General features: G+C 49.8%; 1 protein-coding gene across 2 annotated transcripts in view; it reads right to left on the bottom strand.

Annotated features, from left to right (window-relative positions):
- BCR (breakpoint cluster region) overlaps window positions 1-27,445 on the bottom strand; it is a 135,190-nt gene that overhangs the window by 7,169 nt on the left and 100,576 nt on the right. The window contains exons 6-17 of one of the 2 annotated variants that reach the window (XM_006874921.1): window positions 25,125-25,185; window positions 24,151-24,203; window positions 23,193-23,333; window positions 17,960-18,081; window positions 15,289-15,457; window positions 14,285-14,404; window positions 13,019-13,094; window positions 12,481-12,585; window positions 11,730-11,804; window positions 10,037-10,134; window positions 8,486-8,617; window positions 475-534 (exon numbers count right to left, since the gene is read on the bottom strand). In XM_006874921.1, the coding sequence (XP_006874983.1) occupies window positions 475-534; window positions 8,486-8,617; window positions 10,037-10,134; window positions 11,730-11,804; window positions 12,481-12,585; window positions 13,019-13,094; window positions 14,285-14,404; window positions 15,289-15,457; window positions 17,960-18,081; window positions 23,193-23,333; window positions 24,151-24,203; window positions 25,125-25,185 (1,212 nt within the window). The remainder of the gene's footprint in view (window positions 1-474; window positions 535-8,485; window positions 8,618-10,036; window positions 10,135-11,729; window positions 11,805-12,480; window positions 12,586-13,018; window positions 13,095-14,284; window positions 14,405-15,288; window positions 15,458-17,959; window positions 18,082-23,192; window positions 23,334-24,150; window positions 24,204-25,124; window positions 25,186-27,445) is intronic. The other variant, XM_006874922.1, reaches the window with a different exon arrangement.

The following is a 27,445-nucleotide window of genomic DNA, read 5'->3' as shown; positions in this document are numbered from 1 at the left end:
CGTGGTACTGGAACCCAAGGTCAGTTTGAACGGCAAGATTGGCAGTTCAAACTCACCAGCTGTCCCTTCCCTCGGAAACCCAATACAGGGTCGCTTTGAGTTGGAACTTACTCAAAGGCACTTTGTAAAAACAACAATGTATGTATATATGCATATCGATCTTTGTTTCACACTTGTTTCCCTAGAGAACTCTAATGCACCCATTAACTATCAAATGATAATATTTTGTCAATTACACTTGGAGTTCAGAACATCCTTGTGTACAGAGCTGCTTTTATAAAGGCTTGAACCTTTCTAGAGGGCTGGACAGTAATGGAGAGAGCTTGGTCTCTAAGAGCGGATCCTAGGGCCCTACCATCTTAGCCGCAACATTCCACAGTAACCCAGGCTCTGCCTCATTGTGTCTGTGTTAGAAAAGTCAGGCCACCCCAACCTTCTAGAGCGTGGGTGCCGCAGAGCAGAATGGATACATACCCCATTCATGGTGATGACGGTCCGTTGCCAGTCTTTCTCCTGCAGCGTCTGGGGATCCAGCTGCAACAGTGGGTTGTGATTAGCAGATGCCCTCGAGTCTGCTTGGAGCGCATGGTGGGTGACAGCCCACCCCTCCGCTTCTCCATGCCAAAGTCTCAGTGGAGCTGACTGAGGCTGGTACCTCCATTCAGAGGCCAAGATTGTCTGCTAGGTACCCTGGGGCCCGAGCTCAGCACGCTGAAGCACCCACCTGTGCCATCTCAAGGCCTAAGCATCCCAGTGCGAGCTGGTGTCCACTGCTGTCTTTCTTGTTCCCCTCTCCTCCCATTCACCACACTGAACTACCACTGGGGACTCTCATGTGGAACTTGGGGGAGGGGGAGCAGTCAGGTTAAACAGTACTTCAGGGAGCCCAATTCCAGACACAGCACCTGAAAGCTCCTGTGGGTTTCTCTCCTGGCACATAGGGGGCCCAGGAGGATGCACTGGAGGAGGATGAGAGGAAGCCCCTCTGCTGTCCCTGACTTCTGCCCCTGGAAGGCATTTCCCAGGTAACCAACCTGCCTGTTGTATCACCCAAAGTCACCTACATAATCTGAGGACTCAGACCCCCTGACCCAAGCCCTGGCCTTTCAATCTCCTCCAATGCATGAGGTCCAAGCGAAAGCTGGACATAATAAAGGAAGACCAAAGAAGAACGGATGCATCTAAGTGGTGGTGGAGAAAAAGGACATTGAATACACCAGGGGCTACATGCTATGGACCACCAGAAGGAGGGCACTGAAAAAGATGAGGCTTTCTGCTCTCATACAGATTTACAGCCTCGGAAACCCTATACAGAGTTGCCATGAGTTGGAACCAACTAAGTGGCACACAATCATCACCAGCCAGAAGAAGGACACTGAATATGCCATGGACCATGAGAAGAAGGAAACTAAATACACCGTGGACCACCAGGAGAAGGACACAATACACTCTGGACTGCCAGAAGAGCGGGCCAGTCAGTCTTGGAGAATTACAACCAGAATGCTCCTCAGAAGTGAGGATGGCCAGACTTTACCTTGTTTACACTGGACACGTCACCAGGTAAGAGCAACTGCTAGAAAAGGGCCTGATGTTTGGTGAAGTGAAGGGTCAGCGAGAACTATAACCTTCCTAGAGATGGATTACACAATGGCCACAACAATGGCTCAAACATAGCACTGATTCGGGAGATGGTCCATGACTTGGCCAGTGCTTACTTCTGTGTTCATGAGAAGGCTGCAAGGCACAGCTGATGAGTAATGACAACAAACAACCTGAGCCACTGTATGAAACTCTGACTGCTAGGCCGGAGCCAGATAGCTCTGTCCACAAAAGCTTCCCCACTGTCTCCCATTGTGGCAAACACATGCTCTGTACCAGTGGTCCCAGGGTAGGCAAGAATGGGCTGTTAAAAAGCAGCCTCTGTTCACGTCCAGGGAGCCCGTGGGTGCTGCAGATTCTGATGTTAACTCAAAAGTTGGAGGTTTAAGTCTATCCAGAGGCACCTCAAAAGAAAGGCCTGGCCCCCAAGAGTATGGCCCTTATCATTTTTCAGGTCTAGAACTGAATGCACCCCTGGGTCTCAGTTTCCAGCCAAACAATAGGCACTCCAAGGACAGCAATAACACCAGGGAGAAGTCCACACACCTTAGGAGAATCAACCATTTGAGATCCAAAGTGTTTACCCAAGGATGAAGTTCAGAAGGAGAAGGAAAGAAGGATGAATGGGAAGAGGAAGCAGAGGGTGGAAGTGGGATGAGTGAGGTTACATTGTGGGGATGGCAGTCACTGAGATGAAACAAAATGAGTATCAACTGCTGAATGGAAAACTTCACCCAATTCACAAGTGAACAAGACAGAAAGGCCTGGAAATCTACTTCTGAAAGATCAGCCATTGAGAACTCTTCCGAAGCACGGATCTACTTTGAACTGTGGTCACCATGACCCTGTGACCCGCCTCCAGGCAACTGCATCAGTAGCTCTGGGGGACCTGAGACTCAGGAAACTGGAATTCTCCTGGCAATCCTGAGCGGTGACCAGAATAGGGAGCCACTGTCAGCCAGGCTGGTTTGTACCAGACTGGTACTGATTGGGCTGCTAACCACAAAGTCCTTGGACTAGAACTTTCAATCTCCGAGCAGTTAACCATTTACACCACCTGAGTCTCCATTTGTTATGTGCCATGGAGTCAGTTCAGACTCATAGCGACCCTACACAGGGTTTCCAAGGCTATAAATCTTTACAGGAGCAGAAAGACTCATCTTTCTCCCGCAGAACAGCTGATAGTTTCAAACTGCTGACCCTGAGGTTAGCAGCCCGATTCGTAACCACTACGCTGCCAGAGCTCCTTGGGTCTCCACTTAGCATTGGCCAAAGCAGTCACAAGCAACCCAGTGTAGAGAAACGCAGACAGGGCGGGGAGTGTCTCCTCCACCTGCCTCCTGCTGTAGTGACCCAGACTGAACCCACCCTGGCCCCTGGCCCACCTGGCCCTTGTACAGAAAGTTTCGGATGTAGGTCCACAGAGTGCTTCCCCACATACACAGGTGCTTCTTGTTGGAGGTCATGCAGCTCCGGCCAGAGTGCAGGGCAGCAGGCGGGTCTCGCATCTTCGGCTCTACTGCCCAGAGTACCAGCTCGACCTCTTGAACAAGCTTTCATGGCCCCGCCTCTGGGAGGCCCTCCACGCGTCAGCACTTCCTATCTCACAGATTTTACTTTATTTGTCTGTGTGGGGAAAAAATCCCCTCCCCGCCTGCCCCCCACACTCCACTAGTGATGGGAATTCCAGTGTGTCATTTCAAATCCCAGAAAAGCCTTCTTAAGTGGCTGTTTCCTGCGGCCACATTTGGAGACCGACTAAGTCCTGCCTGTCCCGCCTACCCTGACAGACGGCTGCCAGTGGGGAGCACCCTCAGAGTGCCTCGCCTCTCCCCATAATACTCTCATGATGACCTGCATCCCACGATAATCTCATGATGGACTATACCCTCCAGGTGATAATCTCGTGATGGACCACACCCCCAGATGATAAACTCATGATTGCAACCCCTGGGTGATATGAATCTCATGACAGCCTGCACTCCCCTAAGGCTGAGCTTAGACCACCCACACTATCCTGCAGGCTTGGGCACCCATCCTCATGAGGGGAACCTGGTGGGCTGTCCACGGCACAGTCCCAGACCCCGAAGAGGGCACAACTCTGTTGACCTCAAAGTAAGCATGTGTTATGTATGGTAGGGAGGCCCAGGGATCAATGGCAAACACAGTGGGCTATGGGCCCCCAGCTTTTGTGACATGTCCAGTGGAAAAGCTTGTTCACAGGTGCTGTCCTAGCTCCAAAGAAGCAGCAGGAAACAATCCCAGCATGGGCTTGTCTCGCATCACCAGAACCACAACAATGCCCAACCAAGGCTGACAGCTCGCCTCTCTCTCGTTATTTAAGGCATAAACAAAGGGGAAGCCAAGGTTCAGAAAAACAGGGAGGAGACTGGGAAATGACAATTCAGGAAAAAGCTGAGTCTGTCCCGGATGCTGCAGGCCTTGGGATTGCAGGGAAGAGTGGCTAGGTTGGGAGAGCCCACTCCCACCCCAGTGGTTTGGGGGGACAGTATGATACGATGCTGCTTGTTTCCCCTAGGGTTGGGTAAGTAGGGGTCTTGGAAGAACTGTGGTCTAAGAGTTTCACCCAGAAAACCACCCACACATCAACCTGGCCAATCTCTGAACATCACTTCAAAAGATACAGGGACATCTACCAGAATGGCCAGAGTCCCCAAATGGTGCAGTGGTGAATGTGTTCAGTTGCTGATCAAAAGGCTGCAGTTGAAGTGCAGCCTGAGGTATCTTGGAAGAAAGTCTTGGCCATCGCCTTCTGAAAAACTAGCTACTGTAAAGCAGCACAGTTCTACCGTGACACACAAGGGATTGTCGTGAGTCAGGGTAGACTTGATGGCATCTTTTTATGTTTTGTTTTGTTTTTTAACAAGAATGAATCAAAAAGATGACAAGTATCTTCAAGGGTGGGATGTTTCATCCACTGCCAAAGGTGATGTAAAACACAGCGGTCACTCTGGAAATAGTGTGGCAGTTCCTTAAGTTAAACATACTATTCACGTCACTCTTTACCCAAGAAAAATTAAATGAAAAAATGTCCAAACAAAGACTTGTTCACAGCAACATGAGTCATACCGGTCCCAAACCGGAAACCATCATATAATGGCTATGGTTACATGCCAGCTGACTAGGCTATGAATCTCAGGGGTTTGGCAGCCACTATGTACCACCGCCACCACTCGTCCGTCAGTTTGTGGTACTGTGTGGGCTTGTGAGTTACTGTGGTTCTGGAAGCTATGCCATGGATATTTTAAATATCAGCAGGGTCACCCATGGTGGACAGGTTTCAGCTGAGCTTTCAGACGAAGACAGACTAGGAATAAGACAGACTACTTCTGAATATTTAGTCACTGAAAACCTTATGAACAGCAGTAGAACACTGTCAGCACCACATTATTGAATACTGAAACATGATGAAGAGCACCAGAATATTGTCAGCTATAGTATGAGATGAGCCCCTCAGGTTGAAAGGCACTCAAAATGCGACTGGGGAAGAGCTGGCTCAAAGCCTAGTTGAGTGTAATGATGCAAATGGTACCTTCATTTGCTGATGGGGAACAACTCAAAATGAAGAGAAATAGCTGTAAATATCCATTAATAATCGGAACATGGAATGTACGAAGCATGAATCTAGGAAAATTGGAAATTGTCAAAAATGAAATGGAATGCATAAACAATGATATCCTAAGCATTAGTGAGCTGAAATGGACTGGTATTGGCCATTTTGAATCTGACAATTACATGGTATACTATGTCAGGAATGACAAATTGAAGAATATATCAAAAAAAACATTATTAAGATCAGTCACAAAGTACAGCATTGTCTGTTGATAGGATTATATCCATTCGCCTACAAGGAAGACCAGTTAATGCAAATCAAATTTATGCATCAAACACTAATGCCAGCAATGATGAAATTAAAGAATTCTACCAATTTCTTCAGTCTGAAATAGATCAGACATGCAATCAAGATGTACTAATCATTACTGGTGATTGGAGTGCAAAGGTTGGAAACCAAGAGGAAGGATCAGTAGTTGGAAAATATGACCTTGGTGATAGAAACGATCCTGGAGATTACATGATAGAATTTTGCAAGACCAATGACTTCTTCACTGCAAATACCTTTTTTAAATAACATAAAAGATGAAAATAAACATATGGATGCCACCAGAGAGAATACACAGAAATCAAATTGACTATATCTATGGAAAGAGACGATGGAAAAGCTCCATATCAAGTCAAAACAAGGCCAGGGGCAGACTGGAACAGACCATCAATTTCTCATATGCAAATTCAAACTGAAGCTGAAGAAAATGAAAACAAGTCCATAAAAGCCAAAATATATCCCTTGAATATATCCCACCTGAATTGAGAGATCATCTGAAGAACAGATTTAATGCAATAGACACTAAAAATGGAAGATCAGAAGAGTTGTGGGATGACATCAAGAACATTATACAGTAAGAAAGTTTTTAAATGTAATTAAGAAGACAAGAAAGAAGGAAAAGTCCAAAATGGATGTCAAAAAGAGACTCTGAAACTTGCTCTCCAGCATAGAGATGCTAAAGCAAATGCACAGAGATGAACAGAAAATTTCAAAGGTCAGCTTGAGAAGACAAAGTCAAATGTAATAATGAAATGTGCAAAGGCCTGGAATTAGAAAACCCAAAGGGAAGAACACGCTCAGCATTTCTCAAACTGAGGAAACTGAAGAAAAAATTCAAGCCTCGGCTTAGCACAGTGGTTACGAGTTGGGCTGCTAACCTCAAGGTCGGCAGTTCAAAAATATCAGCCGTTCCATGGGAGAAAGATGAGGCTTTCTGCTCCCATAAATATTTACAGACTTGGAAACCCTATGCAGGGTAGCTGTGAGTTGGAATCGACTCCATGCATACCATCACCATTACTACCACCCTGGGCAAATACAGAATGATGCAGAAAGCATCAAAAGAAGATGGAAGGAATACTCAGTCACTGTACCCAAAAGAAATGATCGATGTTCAACCATTTCAAGAGGCAGCATATGACCAAGAGCCAATGATCCTGAAGGAATTGGCCAAGAACAAGGCACCAGGAATTGAAGAAATACAAATTGAATCTTTCAACAAAGTGAGGCAGCACTGGAGGCACTCACTCATCTGTGCCAAGAAATCTAGAGGACAACAACCTGGTCAACTGACTGGAAGAGATCATATTTGTGCCCATTCCAAAGAGAAATGACCTAGTGAAATGTGGAAATCATTGGACATTATCATTGATCTCTCAAGCGAGTAGTTTTACTAAAGTTAATACAAAAATGGTTGCAAGCATACATTGACAGAGAACTTCCAGAGGTTCAAGCTGGTTTCAGGAGAGGACGCGGAACGAGGGATATAACTGTTGATGCCAGATGGATCCTGGCTGAAAGCAGAGAATACCAGAAAGATGTTTACCTGTGCTTTATTGACTATGCAAAGGCTTTTGATTGTGTGGATCATGACAAGCTATGGACAACATTGAGAAGTATGAGTATGCTGGAACATTTAATTATGCTTGTGAGTAACTTGCACATATACCACGAGGCAGTTGTTCGATCAGAACAAGGGAACACCGAATGGTTTAAAATTAGGAAAGGTGTGTGACAGGGTTGTAGTCTTTCACCATACTTGTTCAATCGGTGTGCTGATCAAATTTTCTGAGAAATTGGACTATATGAGGAAAAACATGGCGGCATCAGGATTGGAGAAAGACTCATTAACAACCTGCGATATGCAGATGATGCAACCCTGCTTGCTGAAAGTGAAGACTTAAAATACTTGCTGATGAAGATTAAGGGCCACAACCTTCAGTATGGATTGCACCTTAATATAAAGAAAACAAAAATCCTCACCACTGGACCAATAAACAACATCCATGTAAGTGGACAAAAGCTTGAAGTTGTCAAAGACTTCATTTTGCTTGGATCAACCATCAACAATCAGAAGCAGTAGTCAAGAAATCAAACAACATATTGCATTAGGCAAATCTGCTGCAAAAGACCTCTTTAAAATACTGAGGAGTAGAGATGTCAGTTTGAGGACTAAGGTGCACCTGACCTAAGCCATGATATTTTCAATAATCTCATACGCATGTGAAAGCTGGACAGTGAATAAGCAAGACCGTAGAAGAATCGAAGCATTTGAGTTATGATGTTGGAGGAGAATATTGCAAGTACCATGGGCTGCCAAAAGAACCAACAGATCTGTGTTGGAAGAAGTGTAGCCGAAGTGCTCCTAGGAGGCCAGGATGGCCAAACTTTGTCTCTCATACTTGAGACATATTGTCAGAAGAGATCAGTCACTAGAGAAAGATATCATGTTTGGTAAGGTGGAGGGTCAGAGAAAAAGAGATGGATTGGCAAAGTAGTGAGCTCAGGCGTGGCAACAATTGTGACGTTGGCCCAGGATCGGGCAGTGTTTCATTCTGTTGTGCATAGGGCCACTATGAGTCAGTACCAACTCGATGGCACCTAACAATAACAAACCCATTACCATCAGCTGTCCTCCAGCTCAAGGGGCCTAGGGGCACAAGTGGGCTGGCTCTAGGTTCCATGTGCTTCTAGGAAGAGGTGAGCCTGTAACTGCTGCAGTTCATGGCACCCCAACCATTTCTCCTGGGACCTTACCCAGAGCATGGGGAAACTGAGATCCCAGCTGGAAAAAAATGGCTAAGAAGTATGACAGACATGCAGACAGAAGAACAGGCAGGCAGGAGGGGTGCCCTGAAGCCCAGGCTAAGCTCAAATTCCCTCTCTGGGCAAGCATCCCAGGCACGAGTGACAGAGTGCCATGTGAAGTGACAGAGTGCCATGTGGGCCTGGACCATGGGCGTTGGAGGTGTGGGGCTGTCTTACCTGCATCTGACCCTTGCCCATGATGCGGTCTGCGCTCTCACCGTCCTCCTTGGTGGCCTTCGTCCGGTGGTAGCACTTCTCATAGCACAGGATCCTCAAGGTCTGGGAGCCCTCCAGCTCAATCTCAAATTCCTGAAGCCCAGACAGGGAAGGAATGTCACTGCTGCTTCGGAAGGACCTGGGCCTGTGATGCAGACTGCCAGGACCCACCTCCCTCCAGATGCTTTTTACATCCCACTCAGCACGAGCATCGGAACCTCAGGGGTGCTGCTGAAAACGCAGCTCTATGCCTGGGTGGGGTGGGAGGCAGTGTGTGCCAGGAATACAAAAGGCCACCTACAGGCTACCTGGTGCTAACTGCCCCTCCACACCACTGGTCCTTGCACCTCCATTGTGGACTTGAACCTTTGTCTTCGCATAGTGCTCAGATCCTTCCCCCACTGCATTGGCAGGTTTGGGGCCCTCTGGCTTTCCACTCTGACCACCCCCTCAACAGAGTCTACTAGGTCATTTCTTCAGGCACCTCCAAGGATACAACTACTGGGATTTCAAATACCAGCAAAGTGGGCAGATTGCAGTAGAGTTTCTAGACTAAGACAGGAAAAAAGGACTGGAGATGTCCCAAACATCAGCCAATTAAAACCTCTCATGGGTCACAAGACAACATGGTCTAACACGTTTGCATTGGACACGTCACCAGGAGGGAACAACTGCTGGATGAGGACATCATGTTGGTAGAAGTGAAGGGCCAATGAGAGCAAGAGACCCTTGGTGAGGTGGATAAGATAAGAATGCAATGATAGACTTGCACATGCCAGGGATGGCGAGGATGATGCAGGGCTAAGGAATGTTTTGTTCTGTTACATGAGGTCTCCAGGATTCGAAGACGCCTTGACAGCCTTGACAACTGACAAAAACCACAAGTTTATCGGCTCTGTGTGCTCACAGTCCAGTGATAAGAGCGGGAAAGCGCCTTGAGACAGGTCCCAGGAGAGTGGGTCCAGCATCTCCCGTGTTCTGCAAGGCAGCCTGGACTGTCCAAGGCTGGGGCACAGTAATGTCCAGGGTCTTGGGGACTTAATCTGCAGTGATTTCCTAACTCCCAGAGACGCCCAGGAAAAGAGTGCAGTGGCCACACATTCCATCCACTCTTCCCAGGGCAGACAGACAGGCCTCTCCAGACTAGCCCTGAGCGGCCCTTGTCTCTACCCAGCTTTGGCAGGCAGAGCTACAGGCCAGAGATCAAGGATTCCAGAAGCTTGAAGGGCCATCATGAAACCACTCCACTTCCAAGGAAAAGTACTATGGGCACCTCCCCCATAAACATAAGGCCACAGCAAAGGCCAGAAAGCACATTCTTGTGGAGTTCTGCCTCCATACATGTCTCCAGACAATAAGGCCTCTTGTTTGTGGGTAAGATTCATCACTGATAGTCCAGGTCCTATGGGTGGGGTTGGAGACAATGTGAGTCACCTGCTCCCCACCAGAGGAGACTCCTGAGATGGCTAAGTTGGACTCTCCAGTGGGCCGGCTGAGCCAGCAGCTCCTCACCTCATTCCAGTTGGGCTCTGCTGTGTCCCTGTAGACGCGGGTCTTTGCTTTGTTCACAAAGTACCCGAAGGAGTCCACTTCCAGAGTGCAATACAGATCTATGGACATTGAACAGAGAGGGTGACCGGACTCTCCCCACATTCTCAAATTTACTATAGAGATGAAGCATGGGATACTTTCAACATCACAACAACAAAATGGTCTTAACACTCTTTTTCAAATAAAACACAAATGTGCTGGCAGGGACCCTCTTCCCTGCTCCAAAGAGTTTCTTGTGTCCAGCTAGGAAACGCTATTATCCATAGAAACAGGAACTGAACCCACCACCCTGGCAGCTCAGTAGACACTTAAGAGTGGGGTGGGGTGGGCAGTGGCATGGATGGATACTCCATGGTCAGGCCAGTCCTATCTTGAAACATGAGGCTGAGATCTCAGCGGAACTGGTTCCGAGTTTGACCAGGGAAAGAGTTGGGGGAAGGGCATTCCAGGCTATTCTGGGGCAAAGAAAACAGCTTAACCAACCAACCAGCTGCCAGCGAGTCGATGCCTGCTTGTGGCGCCCCCAAGTGTGTCAGTATAGAACTGTGCTCCGTAGGATTTTTCAGTGGTTGTTTTTGGGAGTCAGACTGCCAGACCTTTTTTCCAAGGCACCTCTGGGTGGACTTCTAACCATGAATCCTTTGGTGAGCACCTGAGCACGTCACCATATGCTCAACCATGCATGAAAATGTCTCAGGGTTAACGGTGGAGGAGGAGAGGTGGCCAGGCACAGAGATCAGGTTGTAAGTGGTAAGTGATTGGGCAGACTGGTATTTTAGAAAAACTACCAGAAGGGGCCTCGGTGACACACTGGTTAAGCACTGGGCTGCTAACTGCAAGGTGGCTTGTTAGTAAGAACCCACTAGTCACACCACAGGAGACAGGGGAAGCTGTCTGCTCCCATAAAGATTTACACCCTGGGACATAAATTTTACTCTGTCCATGGGGTGGCTGTGAGTCAGACCCACATCAACAGCTCACAATGGCTACTGGAGACCAATGTCTTTTCGTGTGCTCATTAGCTATGCGTGTCTCCTTTTTGGTGAAACATGCACCCAGATCATTGGCCAACTTCTTTATCGGGTTGTATCTCTTTAGTTTTGAGTTGTGAGAGTTCTCTCTATATTCTGGATACCGTTCCTTACAGACAGGTGATTTGCAAATGTTTTCTCCCATTCTCTGAGTGGCCGGGAATTTTTATTTTGTTCTTTTTTTTTTCCCCTATAGACTGGCTCACGTGGTTACCACATTTAGCAGCAAACTGAAGGGTGGTGGTGGTTTGAATATACACTGAGGCACCTCTGAAGAAAGACATGGCTATCAGTCTCTGAAAAAAAACCAGCCACTGGAGACCCTACGGAGCATAGTTCTACTTTGACATAGACAAGGTTCCTGTTAGTTCCCAGGCAACTAGACTGGCTTGGTCATCAAACACCAGCCCCGCAGTTCAAAGGTCCGCCTGCAGGGGGCAGCTGGCCAACTGGCAGGGTTGGAGTCAGCTGCTGCAAAGGGCAATGTCCACTCAGAGAAAAGAATTAATACCCAGTGGGTGTCAATAGCACCAGCGGTCAGGGGCAAAGGCTTCTGCTGGAAATCTGAGCAACCTCACTGGTTCCCAAACCCTCTGTTGCCATCTTCTCAGCTGCTTACTTACTTGAGCTCTGCTTAAATCCAGTGGCAGAATGGACAATGACATTCAGGAATCCATAGAGCCCAGGGGACTCATCATCTGTGCCAGAAACCAGAGAGAAGAGAGAGATGAGTATATACATGTATGTGCCTACATAAGCATATACCCACCTGTGTGTGTATGCCTACATGAGCGTATACCTACCTGTGCATGTATCTGGGTAGGTGTGTGTGCACAACAACGTAAGTATATACTTACCTGTATGTGTACTGGGGTATGCTCATGTATACACCTACACGAGCGTATACTAGCTGTGCATGTACTGTGTGTATGTACAGAAGTGTATGCCTATATGTACTGGGAGTATAGGCACATATGCATGAGTGCTCACCTGTGAGAGTGCTGGGAGCATGTGTGCATGTGTGTCAACCTGTGTGTGTACTGGGAGTGTGTATGTAACAGGAAGCACTTAACCTGTGTGCACATGTGGAGCCAAAAGTTGCCTCTTTGAGAGGAGGCTGGGGGCAGGTGAGAGGCAGGGCCAGGTGGTCGAAGGTTCTGAGGAAGCTCACCAGGGGACGAAAGTTATTGGGTCCAGTGTCTGACTCCACATCCGCCAGCTCTACAAGTTGCCCAGTACTAGCTCCCCAGGGAAAATTCCCCATCCCAGCCCTCCTCCCCACTGCTGGTGAGGACAGCAGGCAGCACGCACCCACTCTCCTAAGAGTCCTGTTGCCATCCCGCCTGCCCACCCGCTTACTGGAGGACAGCCCACCTTCCTTATTGATGGTCAGGGGGATGTTGTGGACGGTCTGAAGTTTGACACATGAATTGGTCAGCATCTGCAGCTCCACTGAGGTCAGAGAGAAGCTTTTGAAGCCTGAGGGTGGGGGAGAGACTCACTGACTGGTCTGCCCGGCCAGAGGCAGTAGCAGGAGACAACATCCTCCTGGCAGGGGTTCAGAGCCCAGCATGCATGTGCATCCACTCAGCTAATGTCGGCAAGGAAAGGGCTTCTTTCTAAGCACAGTACTGCACATGGAACAGGAACTCCCACTCTTGGGTCCCCGCGCTGCGATACAGAACCTGGGGACAGAGTGCTGGCAAGACTACGAGCACTAGTCACCAGGCCATCAGGAAGCTAGTCATGTACAAGGACACAGCCTAGCACAGGCCTGGGCTGCCAGGACAGCTCTTGTTCCCCATGTTCCCCATGGCAGGCTCCACATCAGATCTTGAGTGAATAAAAGGTCTCCCTGCCCACCCCTCAAAATAAAGGCCCAGCTAGGGAGTCCAGGTGCCAAGGCACTCACATTTCTTCTGCTGCTCGCGGACGTTCTCCCGCCACTCGGCACGCTCGTAATCGGAGGAGATGAGGAATGTGTAGCTCTGGGGTGAGAGGGCAGCAGGGTCGTTATCACTAGCTGTGTCCTTGTCACTGACCACACACATCCTGCACACAAGCATGTATGCATACGAACACACAAGCACATACACGTATAAACACAGATACAAGTATATACAAGCACACGTGCACACACAAAAACATACATATAAGCATAAACAGACACATGTATATATACACATACAAACACAGATACAAGTATATATAAATTAACACAGAAAAAAGACATACATACATAAACAGATACATGTGTACAAGCAAACACACAGACACATGTATTTAAACACAGGCACACATAAATATACAGACATACATACACAAACATAACATATATACAAACACAAATACACAGACATATATAATAAACAATGTATACACACAAATATATATAAACACAGATGTATGCACACATGCACAGACACAGTACCCTAAGGCACCTGGTGGGCAGGTGTGCTCCCAGCACCGCTTACTTCTGACATGCTTGGCAGCTTGGCCCGAGGCCCCACCACCCCATTGGGAGGTGATCTAGGGGGACCTGTAGAATTGTGGTCGGGTTGCCTGACCACCTGCTGTATTCCCAGTTAAAGCGTTCATCTCTGAGTCTGCCAACCCCTCTCCCAAGCACAGTCTGTGTGCTGACAGGCACATACAATGCCCACGGTGGTAGGGCTGGTCAGCCACAATACAGAGAGCCAAAATTGGAGCAGAGGATCCATAAACTCCAAGTCTCAGGGTCCCTTGACCACCCTGCAGAGAGGTAACTGCTCAGTCCACTAGTGTCTACCCTGATTTCACCTCCTGGATGGTCTTGACAGAGGCACATGTGCGTACACACCTATGTATAAGTGTCAGTGTATGTGACTGTATGTCTAAGAGTGTTGTGTGTGCAAGTTTGTATGTATGGATCTGTGTACAAGCGTGTAAGCCTAAGTTTGTTAGTGTGTACAAGTGTGTAAGCCTAAGTGTGTTAGTGTGTATATGCATAAGCAGTGCATGAATGTAAACATGTGCACACACAAGCACACATGAGTACATGTATGTGCACATGCAGGTGCTGCACTAACAAGACACTCAATGTGGGAATGCTCTCAAGAAAAAGGACAGCCACTCGACAGCTGGGACCATGGTCCCCAGGCTCTGTCTGGGAGAGGGCGGCGGGGTGGGCAGCACTCACCTTGCCATTACGGCTGTGCACCCTGAAAGCCATGTTGGGAGACATAAGCAGCAGCAGCGACTCCTGCTCGGACAGCTTCTTCCTCAGCCTCTCGATGGCCTTACTGCCCTTGTTTGCTCTCTGGGGAGGCAGGGGATGCCAATGAGTCTCTATTCGGAGTACAGCACTTCTGGTTCACAGAGTGTACATCACAGCACAAAAACCATGCCACTGCTGTCGAGTCCACTCCGAATCGTGGCACCTCCACGTGGGTCAGAGTAGAACCGTGCTCCACGGCCGATTTTACAGATAGAGTACCAGGCCTTTCCTTGGAGGTGCCTCTGGGTGGGCTTGAATTACCAACCTTTGAGTGAGCAGCCAAGTGTGTTAGTGTTTGCACTGTACAGGCTAGGCTGCCCTTCTGTGGGAATAGCCTCTCCTCTGGCCCTGGCATGAGTTGCTGAGCATGCTCAGTCAACTCTTCTTGAAGGATAAGTGCTCTCACAGCAGCACAGAAGGTAGACATTCACAACCCTCCCTCTGGGTAAATTTTCCGACCCAGATCTCCCTCGAATGCCTTTCTGATCCAAGTGTTTCTCAACATCAGCTCGATTCCTACTTCTAGTGACCCTACAGGAAAGACTGGAACTGTCCCATAGTTCCAAGACAGTCAATCTTTATGGAAGCATCTTTCTCTCACGGAGCAGCTTGTGTGTTAGAACTACTGACCTTTTGGTTAGCAAACCAGTGCTTAACCCACTGCACCATCAGGACTCCTTTCCACAACCTCCTATATCAGTGGAAACCACTGAAGGGTCTGTCTGGGACACTCCTCACCCGGCAGGTTGTGTGCCCATTAGAGTGGTCATCAGGGATATGCCCGAGTGCTCCTGACTTGGTGCCTCCCCTATGCTGGCTGTGGCCACCGCCGGGGCCCCTGTGCACCAAGAGCTGCCCTGGTTCTTGGGACCTAGCAGGTGCCGACCCGCTGGCTGTGAAGGGGCACATGTACTCTGGTCCCACACCTTTTCCCTCTGGATGTCGCTCTTGAGCTGGGAGATCTTGATCTTCATGGCGTCCAGCTCCTCATCCGGCACCAGGGGAATGCTGGGCACTGCATCCGACTCGTCCACTGTCTGGAAGCTCAGGTCTGTGAGCGGGATGTACCACTTGCAGTCGTAATGCTGGGCTTTGCTGGTGGGAGGAAAAGAGCACGGTCATGTGGCCGCCTGTCTGCGCTAACACCTCTGCTTTCAAGATCTTGGGATCCAAAGCTACTGATCATGCAGTTTTTAAAAAATCCCAAAAAATCAAAGCCCCAAACCCAACCCATTGCTGCTGAGTTGATTCTACCTCATGGTGCCTGACCTGTGCATTATAGGGTAGATCTGCTTGCTCCAAAGGGCTTCCCCTTCTATCACCTTGATAGGAGCAGAATGCCAGGTCTGTGTTCCTAGGCAATGCTGGCTAGCTGGACTTGAAGTGCTTTATTATGTGAGAAGCCAAGCACAAACCATTTGCACTGTCAGGGATCCCAGAGCACACTCAGTGCAACAAGCTGGGAGATAACGGCAGGCACTGAGGATCCCAGCAGGCCTTGGTACTCTCGGGAGATCTGCACATGTGGCTAGGGCCCCGAAGTATTTGACAAGTCCTGAGTGAATGTCCCACGTGGACAGTGAAGGTCAGTGAAGGACAGTGAAGGTTGACCGAAGTTGGAGGGGCCGCGGATCCATCTGTTCTCATCTCATCCTTGCTTGACACATGAGGGCTTGCGGCTCTGTGCTGAGACGGCCAATTAAACTGCTGGGCCTGGAAGATGGGAAGAGCCAGTCCCTCCCAAGGTGACTCAATCCTGGCACCAGAAGACATAACCCCGGGGTTGCAGGCCTCAGTGTGTAATCCAGAAGCTGTCATCAGACTCAGGGGACACATTTTAGACATGTGCCAGGGACAGGAAGGAACCTGTGGCGCTGGCTGGGCCACAGGACATCACTCTCCTAGCACGTGGCATCATAGTGAGGCTTCCCCTTCCCTCTGCAAAGGGCCAACTTGACTTGACATCTCTGCACTGACTGCGACCCCTTTGACCTCGAGACTGGCATCACAACTAGTTGGAAACAGAATGTTGTTGGGAGTTGAAGAAAGCAACTTGGACTTTGGCCCTGGTTCCTAAAGCTGAACTACACTCCACTGGGGCCAGTGAGTCAGGGCTGCTGAGACAAGAAGGAACCACCTGGGGGCTGTGGTACAGTGCATTTGCTCATTGATATGGATCTTTAATCCTAAATCCTCCTAACTCACACCAATAGGACGTGCGACTTGAACATGGGGATTGGTTAGTTTTGCCATCTCACTAGGTTTAAAAAGGAGTCATCTCAGAAGCAGGAACAGAGAATCTCTGGACCGTGAAGAAAGAACTATGGTAAATAGCTATCTTTGAATTCTGACAGACAGCGATAGACTGGTTTTGGGCAGTGGCACCAAGAAACAGAGCAGCGGGCTTCCCAGCTCTCAGCACAGGTGACGTTGATTGCTGCCTCAGGCAGGAGGCTAACTTGCAGAATTGGTGCCCTCTGGAGATCCATCAGCAGCACTAAAGGAGCTGATAACACTTGCCAGAGCAGGGTAGACTCCAAGAGGCTGAGAGGCTAGGACCAGAGAAAGGCATGCATGCCTGCAGTGTAGCTGAGAAGAGGTGCTCCCGACCAGAGAATTGCTGCATCCTGAGTTGTTCCTGATCCTGAACTGCACCCTTTTTACTTCCCTAATAAACCCCATAATCATGAGTATTGTCTGTGTGGCCATGGCAAGGGATTATCAAATCCAGCAGAGAAGTAGAGGTGTGGGAGGAATGGCTGGTGTCAGGATAGATACAGAAGGTTGGAGAGTGGAGGCATGTCTGACCTCCACCACACAGGTCTTGGGCTGGTGATTCTTCCCCTTTCCTCTTGTGAAGCCAGATGAGGTCATATACTGTCTCCAGGCCATTTTTGCAGGGATCGATTGAGCCTTAGGAGGCTAATGGTATCCATCATGGCCATCATGTGGGTGGTCAATATAAAGACTCTGATCCCTGAGGCTCAGAGAGCTTCCTGGTTGATGGGCACAGCCCTGTGACCTGGAGCTCCGGAGGCTGCCTCGCTCTGTGTGTGCTGCCTCGCTCTGTGTGTCTCTTCATTTGCATCCTTTGTGGTTGTACTCAATCTGTAGCTGTAAGTACGGGACACTCCCCATGAGTTCTATGAATCATCCCAGCAAATGATGGAGCCCAAAGGGGCAGTGGGAACCAGCTGGTCAGGGAGTGAGGGTGTGGCATGGACCACTGAGCTTGCAGCTGGCTTCCTGGAAGGAAATCAGCCTCGAATCTGGGGCCAGTAGGGGAGAAGGCTGAGATGTTGTTTGGACTCCCAAACGTGCATGCTGGCAATCTGACGAATGGTGTCCTTTAGCCTGTGAGCTGTGACCCAACTCCGGGTGGCGGGGGTCAGAGGATGGAGAAATGGAAGGATGGGATCAGTCCAATCCACACCTTGGGGACTGGATGGACACCACTCCTCAGCATGCAGCGGCTTAGTGAGAGGCCAGTCTGGGCATCTCCAAGGTGCAAATCCTCCATGTACAAAATCGATCTAGCACCCTCCTCCCCTTCAGAGAGACCTCCTCCCTTCTGAGGTGCCCTGCCTCATCTCTCACCCTCCACTCTGCTTCTTGAGCTTGGCACAGAGCAGCAGGTCGGTGAACAGGAAGACATGGCGCAGCTTGCGGGCCCCCTCCACCAGCTCCACCATGAAGCTGTCCTTCAGCAGCTGCCGGTGCTGTGGGAACAGGAGGGGGTGGGTCAGGTGACAGGACCCTCCCAGACAACCTCTGGAGGTGATGATGCTCTAGGAAGGAGATGATCTTAGAGGTGCAACCCTCAGGCCAACTATAGTCCCTCCTGTCCCATTGTCCTGCTGATAAACAGGGACCCGGGGGCACCCTTCTGTGTAACAAGCATTCTTGAGAATTCCAGCTGGGCACAGGCCTATGGTGAGGGAGGGGATGTGTGTGGAGGTAACCAGTCTGAGGAGGGTCCCAGTCACTGAGGCTCTCAGGGAAAGGACACAGCTCTCAGAGGGTCTTCCAGTCCTCGACCCTAGTTTCCCACATAGGGGTGCATCACACACACTTGGGGCGGGATGGAGCAGCAGCAACTCCAGACACACAGTCACCAGCACTGGCCCCCACCCCAAAGATCCTGAGATGTCTCCATATCTGTTTGGAGTCCTTTCAGGCATCCGTCTTTGTCCAGGTGTTAGCCCAGCACCTGTGGGCAGGCAGACTGGACCTCCCAAGCCCCGTGTTGAGAAGAAACAGGGAGCAATTGTGGGGTGGGAGGACACAGGCCCCTCTGGAACATGAATACTGGCTGGGAGGCTTCATCCTGTGCACTGTACTGTGCAAACCCTCTTTCTAAGACAAACTCAGAGGCCACGGCTGCCTCAGAATCCATGAAGGGAAAGGAGGCGTCCCAGCACCAAGAATACAGGCCTACAGGGGGTGGACCCTGCAGTGGAGGGTCGGTGGGGAGACCAGCTCTCCCAGCCAGGGGCCTGTCCTGCAGGAGGGGGCTTTCCAGGTCTGATTCCATCTACTTAGTCACATATCTGGAACTGAGGGCACAGCAGAGGCTAAGACCTGATCGCCCTGGTCCCCTGACGGGACCATGTGACATTCTGGGTCTTCCAGGATTTGCGTCAATGTCCAGACCCTGAAGAGTCCAACTATCACTCTGCACAGTGTAGAGTCGGCCTCCACAGGCCACTTGAGGGTCCTTGGGAAGGCTGGGAACCAGATTCACAGTACATATTTCGGCAGGGTGGTGGGGTCCTTCCATGAGAGGACTCAGCCCTCCTTCATTCACAGGGCTCAGTCAGACCGCCCACACAGAGTCCGCGTGTGGAAGACTTCTACCTCTTTCATACCCAGGGACACCAGGGTTGACAAGCCCACAATGGGGTGGTTGCTTTGCCTCTGCTGTCTACTGCAGTAAGCACATCCACCTTGACTTTGGTGATGAAGGTCATGGGTGAGGTCAGGCTGGCTTAGAGTCGAGCCTGGAGTCCCACCTGGGAGGTCTCTGCCCACATTCCACTTCTAGGAAGAGGAGAGGCAGCAGTGACAGACCAGGGTGATGGGGGTGGGGGGTGGAATGAGACGGAATATAGAAGATGGGCAGTATCTGCCTGGGGGTGCAGGGCCTCACAGGACCCCCCCCCCCATCCTGAGCAAGGTGGCTGAGTTGATCCTTGTGCTTCATCCTGCTCACTGGGGCTGAATGGATCCCACCACCTGACCCTACCTGCCAGCCCACCAAAGAGTGTCTGGCCACACACAGCCTGCTCACACGACCCTCCAGAGGGGCTCAGCAACTCATCCCTGGCCTGTGCAGTGAAGAATGTGCGGCCCTAAAGCAGGTACTAAATCCAGCTGACTCCACCCTGAGCAGACACTGGTCACGTCCAGTCACAGCTCTAGGTGGGTGCTGAGGTAGTGCTGGTCTACTCACCCTGATGAGCACCCATGGTGAACTATTGAGAAAGGGTGGGAGCCATACCATATCTGGGACATGATGCTGAAGGCAGGGACAATCCCTGAAGCCAGTTTCCCAGGACTGGGAGTATGTGTGTGTCCCCATGTGTGCCCTTGTATGTATGTATATGTGCACATACCCATGTGCATATATGTGTCCCCGTGTCAATGAAACTGGTATGTGTATAAGTGTACATTCCCGTGTATATGTGCATCTCTGTATGTGTGTGTATGTTCCTGTGTACATGTATACCAGTGTGTGTATACATGTGCATCCCTGTATATGTGAGTGTCCCTGAGTGAGTTTATACCTGTGTATGTATACATGTACACTCCTGCGTATATGTGTATCCCTGTATATCTTTGAGTGTCTCTGTGTGAGTTTATACCTGTGTGTATACATATGCATTCCTGAGTATATGAGTATCCCTGTATACATGTGTGAATATCCCTGTGTGAGTTTATACCTATGTGTGTATACATGTGTATTCTTGGGCATATGTGTATCCATGTATATATGCATGAGTTTCTCTGTGTGAGTACATATCTGTGTGTGTGTATACATGTGCATTCCCATGTATATGAGTATCCCTGTATATGTGAGTGTCCCTGTGTGAGTGTACACCAGTGTGTGTATACATGTGCATTCCTGTATATATATATATCCTTGTGTGAGTGTACAGTGGTGTGTGTATATGTGTGTATACCAGGACCTCGGTGGCATACTGGGTTATTCAATGAGAGCAGCTAAGTACCAGTGCAGTAGTTTGAATTTACCAGTCACTTCGAGGGAGAAAGAGGAAACCCTACATAGGGTTGCTATGAGGTGGAATCAACTTTACGGCAGTGGGTTTGGTTTCAGCTTAGTATGTGTATTATGTGTGTGTCCTTAAGTAAATGAACCCCCAGGCCTGCATGTGTGGTTATGTAGCACCTGGTGTATCGGAGGACCCTGGGAGGCATCCTGACAGCATATTCTCTTTGGGGTATGTCTATGTCCCCATGGGAAACATCAGCTGGCAGGGACACCACCCTACCTTCTCAAATGATAGATCACATTGCCCATTGGGCCCCCCCAAGAGAATGAAGAAGTTGGGGGATCATTTCGTACCTCATTGCCTGCAACCTGCCCTTCCCTCTCTGTTTTCCCAGGATGACAACACTGAACCTTAGCTTCTCTGAGCCTCTGTTTCCATAAGATCCCTATAAGGTACCTGTCCGATGAAATTTTTTAGAGGATTAAAGGAAATGGTACCTCAGGGGCCTCCCATGGTGCCCTCAGCAGCCATTCATGAGCCTTGTACTGGTGCCCATGGACACCCTAACCCCTCCTCACAATAACTTCGGAGGCCCCATCACCCCATTTATAGTTGGTGTGCTACATCACCACATGTCCAACTATCTTCTGAGGAGGGGCAGCCTCAGCAGGGGGCCATGGGGATCACGCCTCCACCCCTGCCAACACCAGCTCCTGCCTCCAGCCCTTGCGGAGCCTCCCGGGAAGCCCTTATAGAAAGAGTACATGTAAAAAGCCAGAGAATCAGGTTCCATGGGCTCTGGGTTCAGGAACTGGCGACTGAACCATATATATGACATGCCAGGTGGGAGCAGAGAATATCACTAAAGACAACCACAAAAAAAGGACATGGAGAAGGGAGTGGGTTATGGGAAGGCGCGAGTGAAGGCTGGCTGCAGGCTGGGGTGGGCTGGACTCTGTGCTCTCATGCCCCCAGAGATGGCCTGGGGGACACTGCCAACTTAAGTGGCTCAGATCACAGGCCTGGCCGTGTGGTGTGACTTGGTGGGCTCCGGGGTGCTGATGGGCAGGTGTGGAATACCTGAGCTGAGGTCCTGTCCCTCCCTCTCACTGGTTTTCCAATACCAACACATTTGGCTAACTGGCCTTTTGCAAAAACCTCTGCCCCTTTCCTAAGGCCAGGATCCTAAGACAGTCATTACCAGGGGTGAACTCAGGACCTGAGAGGCCCACAGGGGACAAGAGCCTGCCACAAGGAGGGCAGGGTGGGGCCCGGAAGTCACGATTTATAGCAAGTACATCAGCAGTGACTGTTCACTGAGCACCTTCTGACAGAGCCTAGCTCGCTCTTCAGCTCGCTCTGTTCTCATCTCATGGGACAGACAGGCTCAGAGAGCTGCATGACATGTCCCCATTATTGGCAAGAGTTAGAACAGCCTCCAGACAAGTGAGGAACTCAAGAAACTCTGTTTGCAAATATCTACGACATAGGACCTCCACCAGGGGACATGGCTTTGCCTGTAATTATGATTTTGTAGTCTCTGTGCCTCTGCTCAGCGGGAACCTCCAGAAGGGATGGCAGTAGTACCCACAAGGTATACATGCATCCTTTAGTTTCTCACAAGGGAGAAAGCCAATGCCCTTCCCATTCCATCCCTTTGATTTCAAATTCCAGTTGCTCCTTGCTGGTGTAAAGCTAAAAAACGCGTTTCTGCATATTAACCCTGCATCCAGCCATCTGGCTAAAACCACATATTAATTTCAGGAGTTTTGGGTGTTGATTCTTTAGAATTTTCTACACAAACATACCAGCTACAAACAGTTTTGTTTTTTCCTTCCCAATCTATATCCAAGGGAATTTCAAAACTGCACAGGGAAATAGAATTAAAAGAGAATGGAACTTTTCCACATCCTTTTTGAAGTCCCCTTGTACCTTTTATTTCCTTTTCTTGTCTAAATGTATTAGCTAGGACTTCCAGGGTCAGTTCCTGGAAGGTGCAAACAGTGAATGTGCCCAGCTGTTAACCTGAAGGATGAAGGTTCAAGTACATTCAGAGAAGCCTTGGAAGAAAGGCCTGGCAATCTATTTCTTAAAACTCAGTCACTGAAAACCTTATGGAGTGCAGTTCTAGTCTGACACGCATGAGGTTGTCATAAGTTTGTGTTGACTCGGTGGCAACTGGTTTAATAGAAGAGCACACAGGAGGAATTAACTGAGTAGCAGGCAGACAAGATGCTACGTTCCTTCTCACCAATCTTTTCAGATGGAACCACCAAACAAAGGGATGGTGTTGGGGAGAAGGGCACATGGACATGACCCACTGTAGAGACAGCAGCTGTCTGGAAGGCATGGACAAACAGGGTCATCACTGCAAAGTCACCCAACGCCTCATACACAGGGTCAAAGATCCCACAGGGTTTTGATAAACAGCTGAGTGCATGAGCCATCTGTACAAGGAGGCTTCAAAAAGCTTGTGGAGAAAGGACATGGAAGGAGAATTAAATCTGTCCATGAACTTTTTGAAGCCCCCCGTACCACCCAGGGCAGTCTTTTGAGAAGCAAGCCAAGGGTGCTGGGGGTGCCCTGGCCCCACTCACCTCGCCCTTCTTGACGGTCATGGACTGTCGGCGGGGCGTGATCTCCTCGTTGATACTGGACAGGAAGTTCTGTGAGATCCGGAGGGCGTCCTGTAGCAGTGGGTGGTCGGGGTGGCTAGATGGCGTGTGTTTCAGCAGATCCTGCCCCAGAGTGGAAGGACTCAGGTGAAATAGGTCAGCACCTGTCGATGGCTATCTGCAACCTCAGACAGACAACCACATCCATGCACAGACACCACGTGCACATGTGCAAACACACTCACATGCACACACACTTGCACCCACATGCACATGCCACCCAGCTGTGGATGTGGAGTCTGGCTTAAGATGGGGTCCCATGTTGTCATGAGCTCAGGGAGCTATAGCTGCTGTTATTGGGCTAGCCCCTGAGTCATGATGACCTCATGCTCAACAGGATCAAACCACTGTGACCTATTGTATTCTCAGTGCCTGATACTCCAAGTCAATCATCAGGCCTTTCTCATTCATCTTAGTCTGGAAACTCGGCTGAAATCTGTTCAGCATCATAGCAAAAGCTAAGTCTCCACTGACAGACAGGTGGTGACTGAACATGAGGTGTCTCAGTCAGGATTCAAACCTGGGCCTCCTGCATGAAGACAAGGATGCTGCTACCTACTTACTCCTCTACTCAGGCAGGGAGGTGCCAGCTACCTGAGTGCATTTATCTGCTCTTGACCCTAGCCACCTCAGAGACTCTTGCACTATGGCCTCTGTGATGTGTCCCCCCTGCCCACCTTGACACCTGTCCTCATTGTGCCCCTTCTGCCTGTGCCCACCTTTTGAGGTGCCCTATGGACAATGCAAACCCTGTCTAAGTTCTGCCCCCAATGATTTTGTGGGCGGCAGAAGCTCTGACTTCTGCATTCTCCATACAGGTGTATAGATCTGCGAGTGGGGTGGGTGGGGCAGAGGAGCATCCTCAGGTGCTGTGACTTACATGCAGGACAAGTGTGCTTCGAGTCACCCGGTCCACAGGCTTGTAGAGCAGGGCTGTGGAAAGATGCAGCTGTGAGCAGGGGCGGCAGCATAGCCCTCTGCTCAGGGACCAGGTAAGCCGGGGGATGTGGGCAGAACTCAAGCCTGTGTGGGGGCTGATCGGTGACGATAGTTAACAAGACTCAGATGACACTCCTCCCAACTCAGACATGGAGCTACTGGTGCCCAGATAAGCTACTGAGGGCCTCAACCTTGGCAGGAGACCTGTTCTTAGAAACGGGCCACTGCTGTGCCCAATTCTGACCCCAGGGCATGTGGGCAACCTGACTCTGAGAATGGCAGAAGTCAACTCAAGTGCTGGTGGTCTCTGGAGGCTGCCCGCTGATGGTCGTGGCGGGGGCCCAGACACATTCAGAAACCTCTCTCATGTAACTCCCACAACTAGAAAAGGCCAATTACTATGCCCATTGCAGTGGGGAAACGGAGAGCTGGTACATGATGGAGCTGGGGTCAGAGCCACATCTATCTGTCTTCTGTAAGTGGACGCATTCACGCTGTCGCCATTCACACTATCCTAACGGTCCAAAGGACCAGATGATTTATTATCTGCCGGGCATGACATCAACCTGTTGGGCCCGGGAGTCAGGCAACTCTATATGTGACTCCTGCCTGGCTGGCCACCTAGAACCTGGGCTCCACACGACCACTTCCCATTGTCATCTGAAAGCAAGGAAAGTACCATCCTTCCCCTTCAGGTCTGCTGGGGGTGACACCATGCCATTTTAAAAGCCCAGTGCACTGCTTGGCTCTGAAAACTCCCCTCCTCTCACCATTCACCCATTGTTTCTGCTGGGGACAGACAGGTCCTGGCTATCCCTGCCATGCCCAGAGCTGGCCCTTCCCTTGCTCACAGGAGGTAGTTCAGCTGGATGCCCCTTCTGCTGCCCCCACCACGGCACAAAGCTCTCAGCTTACTTTCCAGAGAGTTCTTTGTGGTTTGGTCCTTGGAATCCTTGTTGCTCCTGGCTCTCAGGTTCTGCAGAGAAAAAAAATGTACATTTTGCTCTTGGGATGACAAGCAGCTCTCATGCAGTAGAAAGTTCAGGAACCCTTAGGAGAAACGTCACCACTTCCTGCAAAGAGCCCCAAATGCAGCAAACCACTGGGCTGCATTTGGGGTGACAAGGAAGAAAGCAGGATGAGTAGGGGACGTGGCACTGCTGACATTCTAAGAAGGCATTCTTTCAAGCCATGGAAGCAGCTCTGTGCATTCTAAGGTGTTGAGCAACATTCCTGCCCTCAACCCCACTCCAATCACTTGTTTCTCCAGGGAAAACTACCCCTTGTGAAGGACCACAGATACAGAATCATGCAAACACATGCACATGGGCCGGCCCCAGAATCATATCTAACTTCTACAAAATGGTGTTTCCAGCCCTTCTCCCACTGCACCACTGAGTGGGTTTGAACCACTAATCTTCCTCCAATTTTCAGCACAAACTGTGTCACTCCAAATTCAAAACCCAAAGAGTCGATTCTGTCTCATAATGACCCTTTAGGACAGGGGTGGTGGTTGTTATTAAATGCCTTTGGGTCAGTTCCAATCCACAGCAATCCTATATAAGGTTTCCCAGGAGCAGCTGGTGACCTTGAACCTCCAACCTTGCAGTTCAAATCGACTTTGCAGTCCAGTGCATTAACCCAGAGTGCCACACCAGGACAGAGGTAGGGCAGGGGTAGGGAACCTTTTTTCTACCAAACTTTATAACTTCATTTGTGGACCATACAGAATTATCAACTTAAAATCAGCCTGCTGTGTTTGGTCAAACATTTAATTAACTCATCCCCATACCTTGGACATATTGTCAGGAGGGACCAGTCGCTGGAGAAGGATATCATGTTTGGTATGGTGGAGGGTCAGAGAAAAAGAGGAAGACCCCCAACGAGATGGACTGGCCAAGTAACAGCATCGATGGACTCAAGCGTGGCAACAATAGTGAGGTTGACCCAGGATCAAGCAGTGTTTCATTCTGCTGTGCATAAGGTCGCTATGAGTCGGTGCCGACTCGATGGCAAGTAAAAGTAGCAACAACAAATGTGATGGCTGGACCTTTACTTGTCTTGGCAGGGCCAGACCAAATGATTTCGCGGGTATTTTATGGTCCATGGGCTGAACATTCCCCACTCCTGCTTTAGGGCAAAGTAAAACCAGTCCCTAGAGTTTCCAAAGACGTAAATCTTTAGAGCAGCAGACTGCTTCATCTTTTTCCTTGAGGAGTGACTGGTGGGTTTGAACCGCCAGCCCAAAGCCTAACCTACTGCACCACCAGGCCTCTTTCTGTACACCTGGGAGGGATCCACAGCAGCCCCTTTTGATGTCTCTTACCTGCTTCTGCGAGCAACTCTTTAGTTGCCAAGCTGGTGGCTTCTGAGAGCACGCATCATTCGAGGCAGCCAGGCAGGGCCCATACACCTGAGACAACACTAGGCTCAACCTCCCCACCTCCACCTCACACATGTAACTGGCGAAAAGTCAGGGAAGTCAAGATTCCCAGGAGAAGGGGAGGACCTGGTGGTGGGTAATGTTACAACATGACTGAGTGGAAGGCTGGGTCTGAGGTACAAAGCGGAACATGGAGAGAGGATCTCACTTGCGTCCAGTCTTCTCTGGAAAGGACTTGTGGTGCTACACATTATCTGGGGGGCCCTGGTCCTCCACCTGGTACTGCCTGTTCCCCACAGCCACGTGCCTCCACCACAGTTAATCCATCCCGTCTTTAGTGCATTCAATTAGCAGGCTGCCCAGCCCCTTAACAGCTGGGACATAGACATGGAATTCCAAATGACCATGACAAATTAGAGACCTAATCCTTTAAGAACGGGATATAATTCACTGAAGCCAGTTCAGGTTCACCTGGGATGGGAATCTACTAAGGCAGAAAGAAACAGTGGTGTGGGCACCCACTTGGCGGGGCTGGGGGTGGGGGTGTCACATAGTCCCCAGCCCACATTTGGGTGGGAGTTTGGCCCAATGCTAGAAAGTTCTGGGATGTGCTGAAATGCATGGTTGTAGAGGGGCACGGAGTAGGAAGCCAGCTGGTGCTCATATTAGGGCGGCATCCACTCTGGTTCTGCACGTTTCCAGAAACATGGAAAGATATCGACAGAGCCTCAAAGAGAACACCACCAAGCTAAAGGGGATTAACCTTGGGCAGTACAGAGGTGTTGGGATTCAGTGGGGGTTCTTGATGAATGCCGTGTGTGTGTGTGTGTGTGTGTGTGTGTGTGTGTGTGTG

This window comes from Chrysochloris asiatica, unplaced genomic scaffold, assembly GCF_000296735.1.
Source record: "Chrysochloris asiatica unplaced genomic scaffold, ChrAsi1.0 scaffold00306, whole genome shotgun sequence".
NCBI classification, from domain to species: Eukaryota; Metazoa; Chordata; class Mammalia; order Afrosoricida; family Chrysochloridae; genus Chrysochloris; species Chrysochloris asiatica.
Note: the sequence above shows the minus strand (reverse complement) of the source record. Positions and strands in the feature narration are given on the sequence as shown.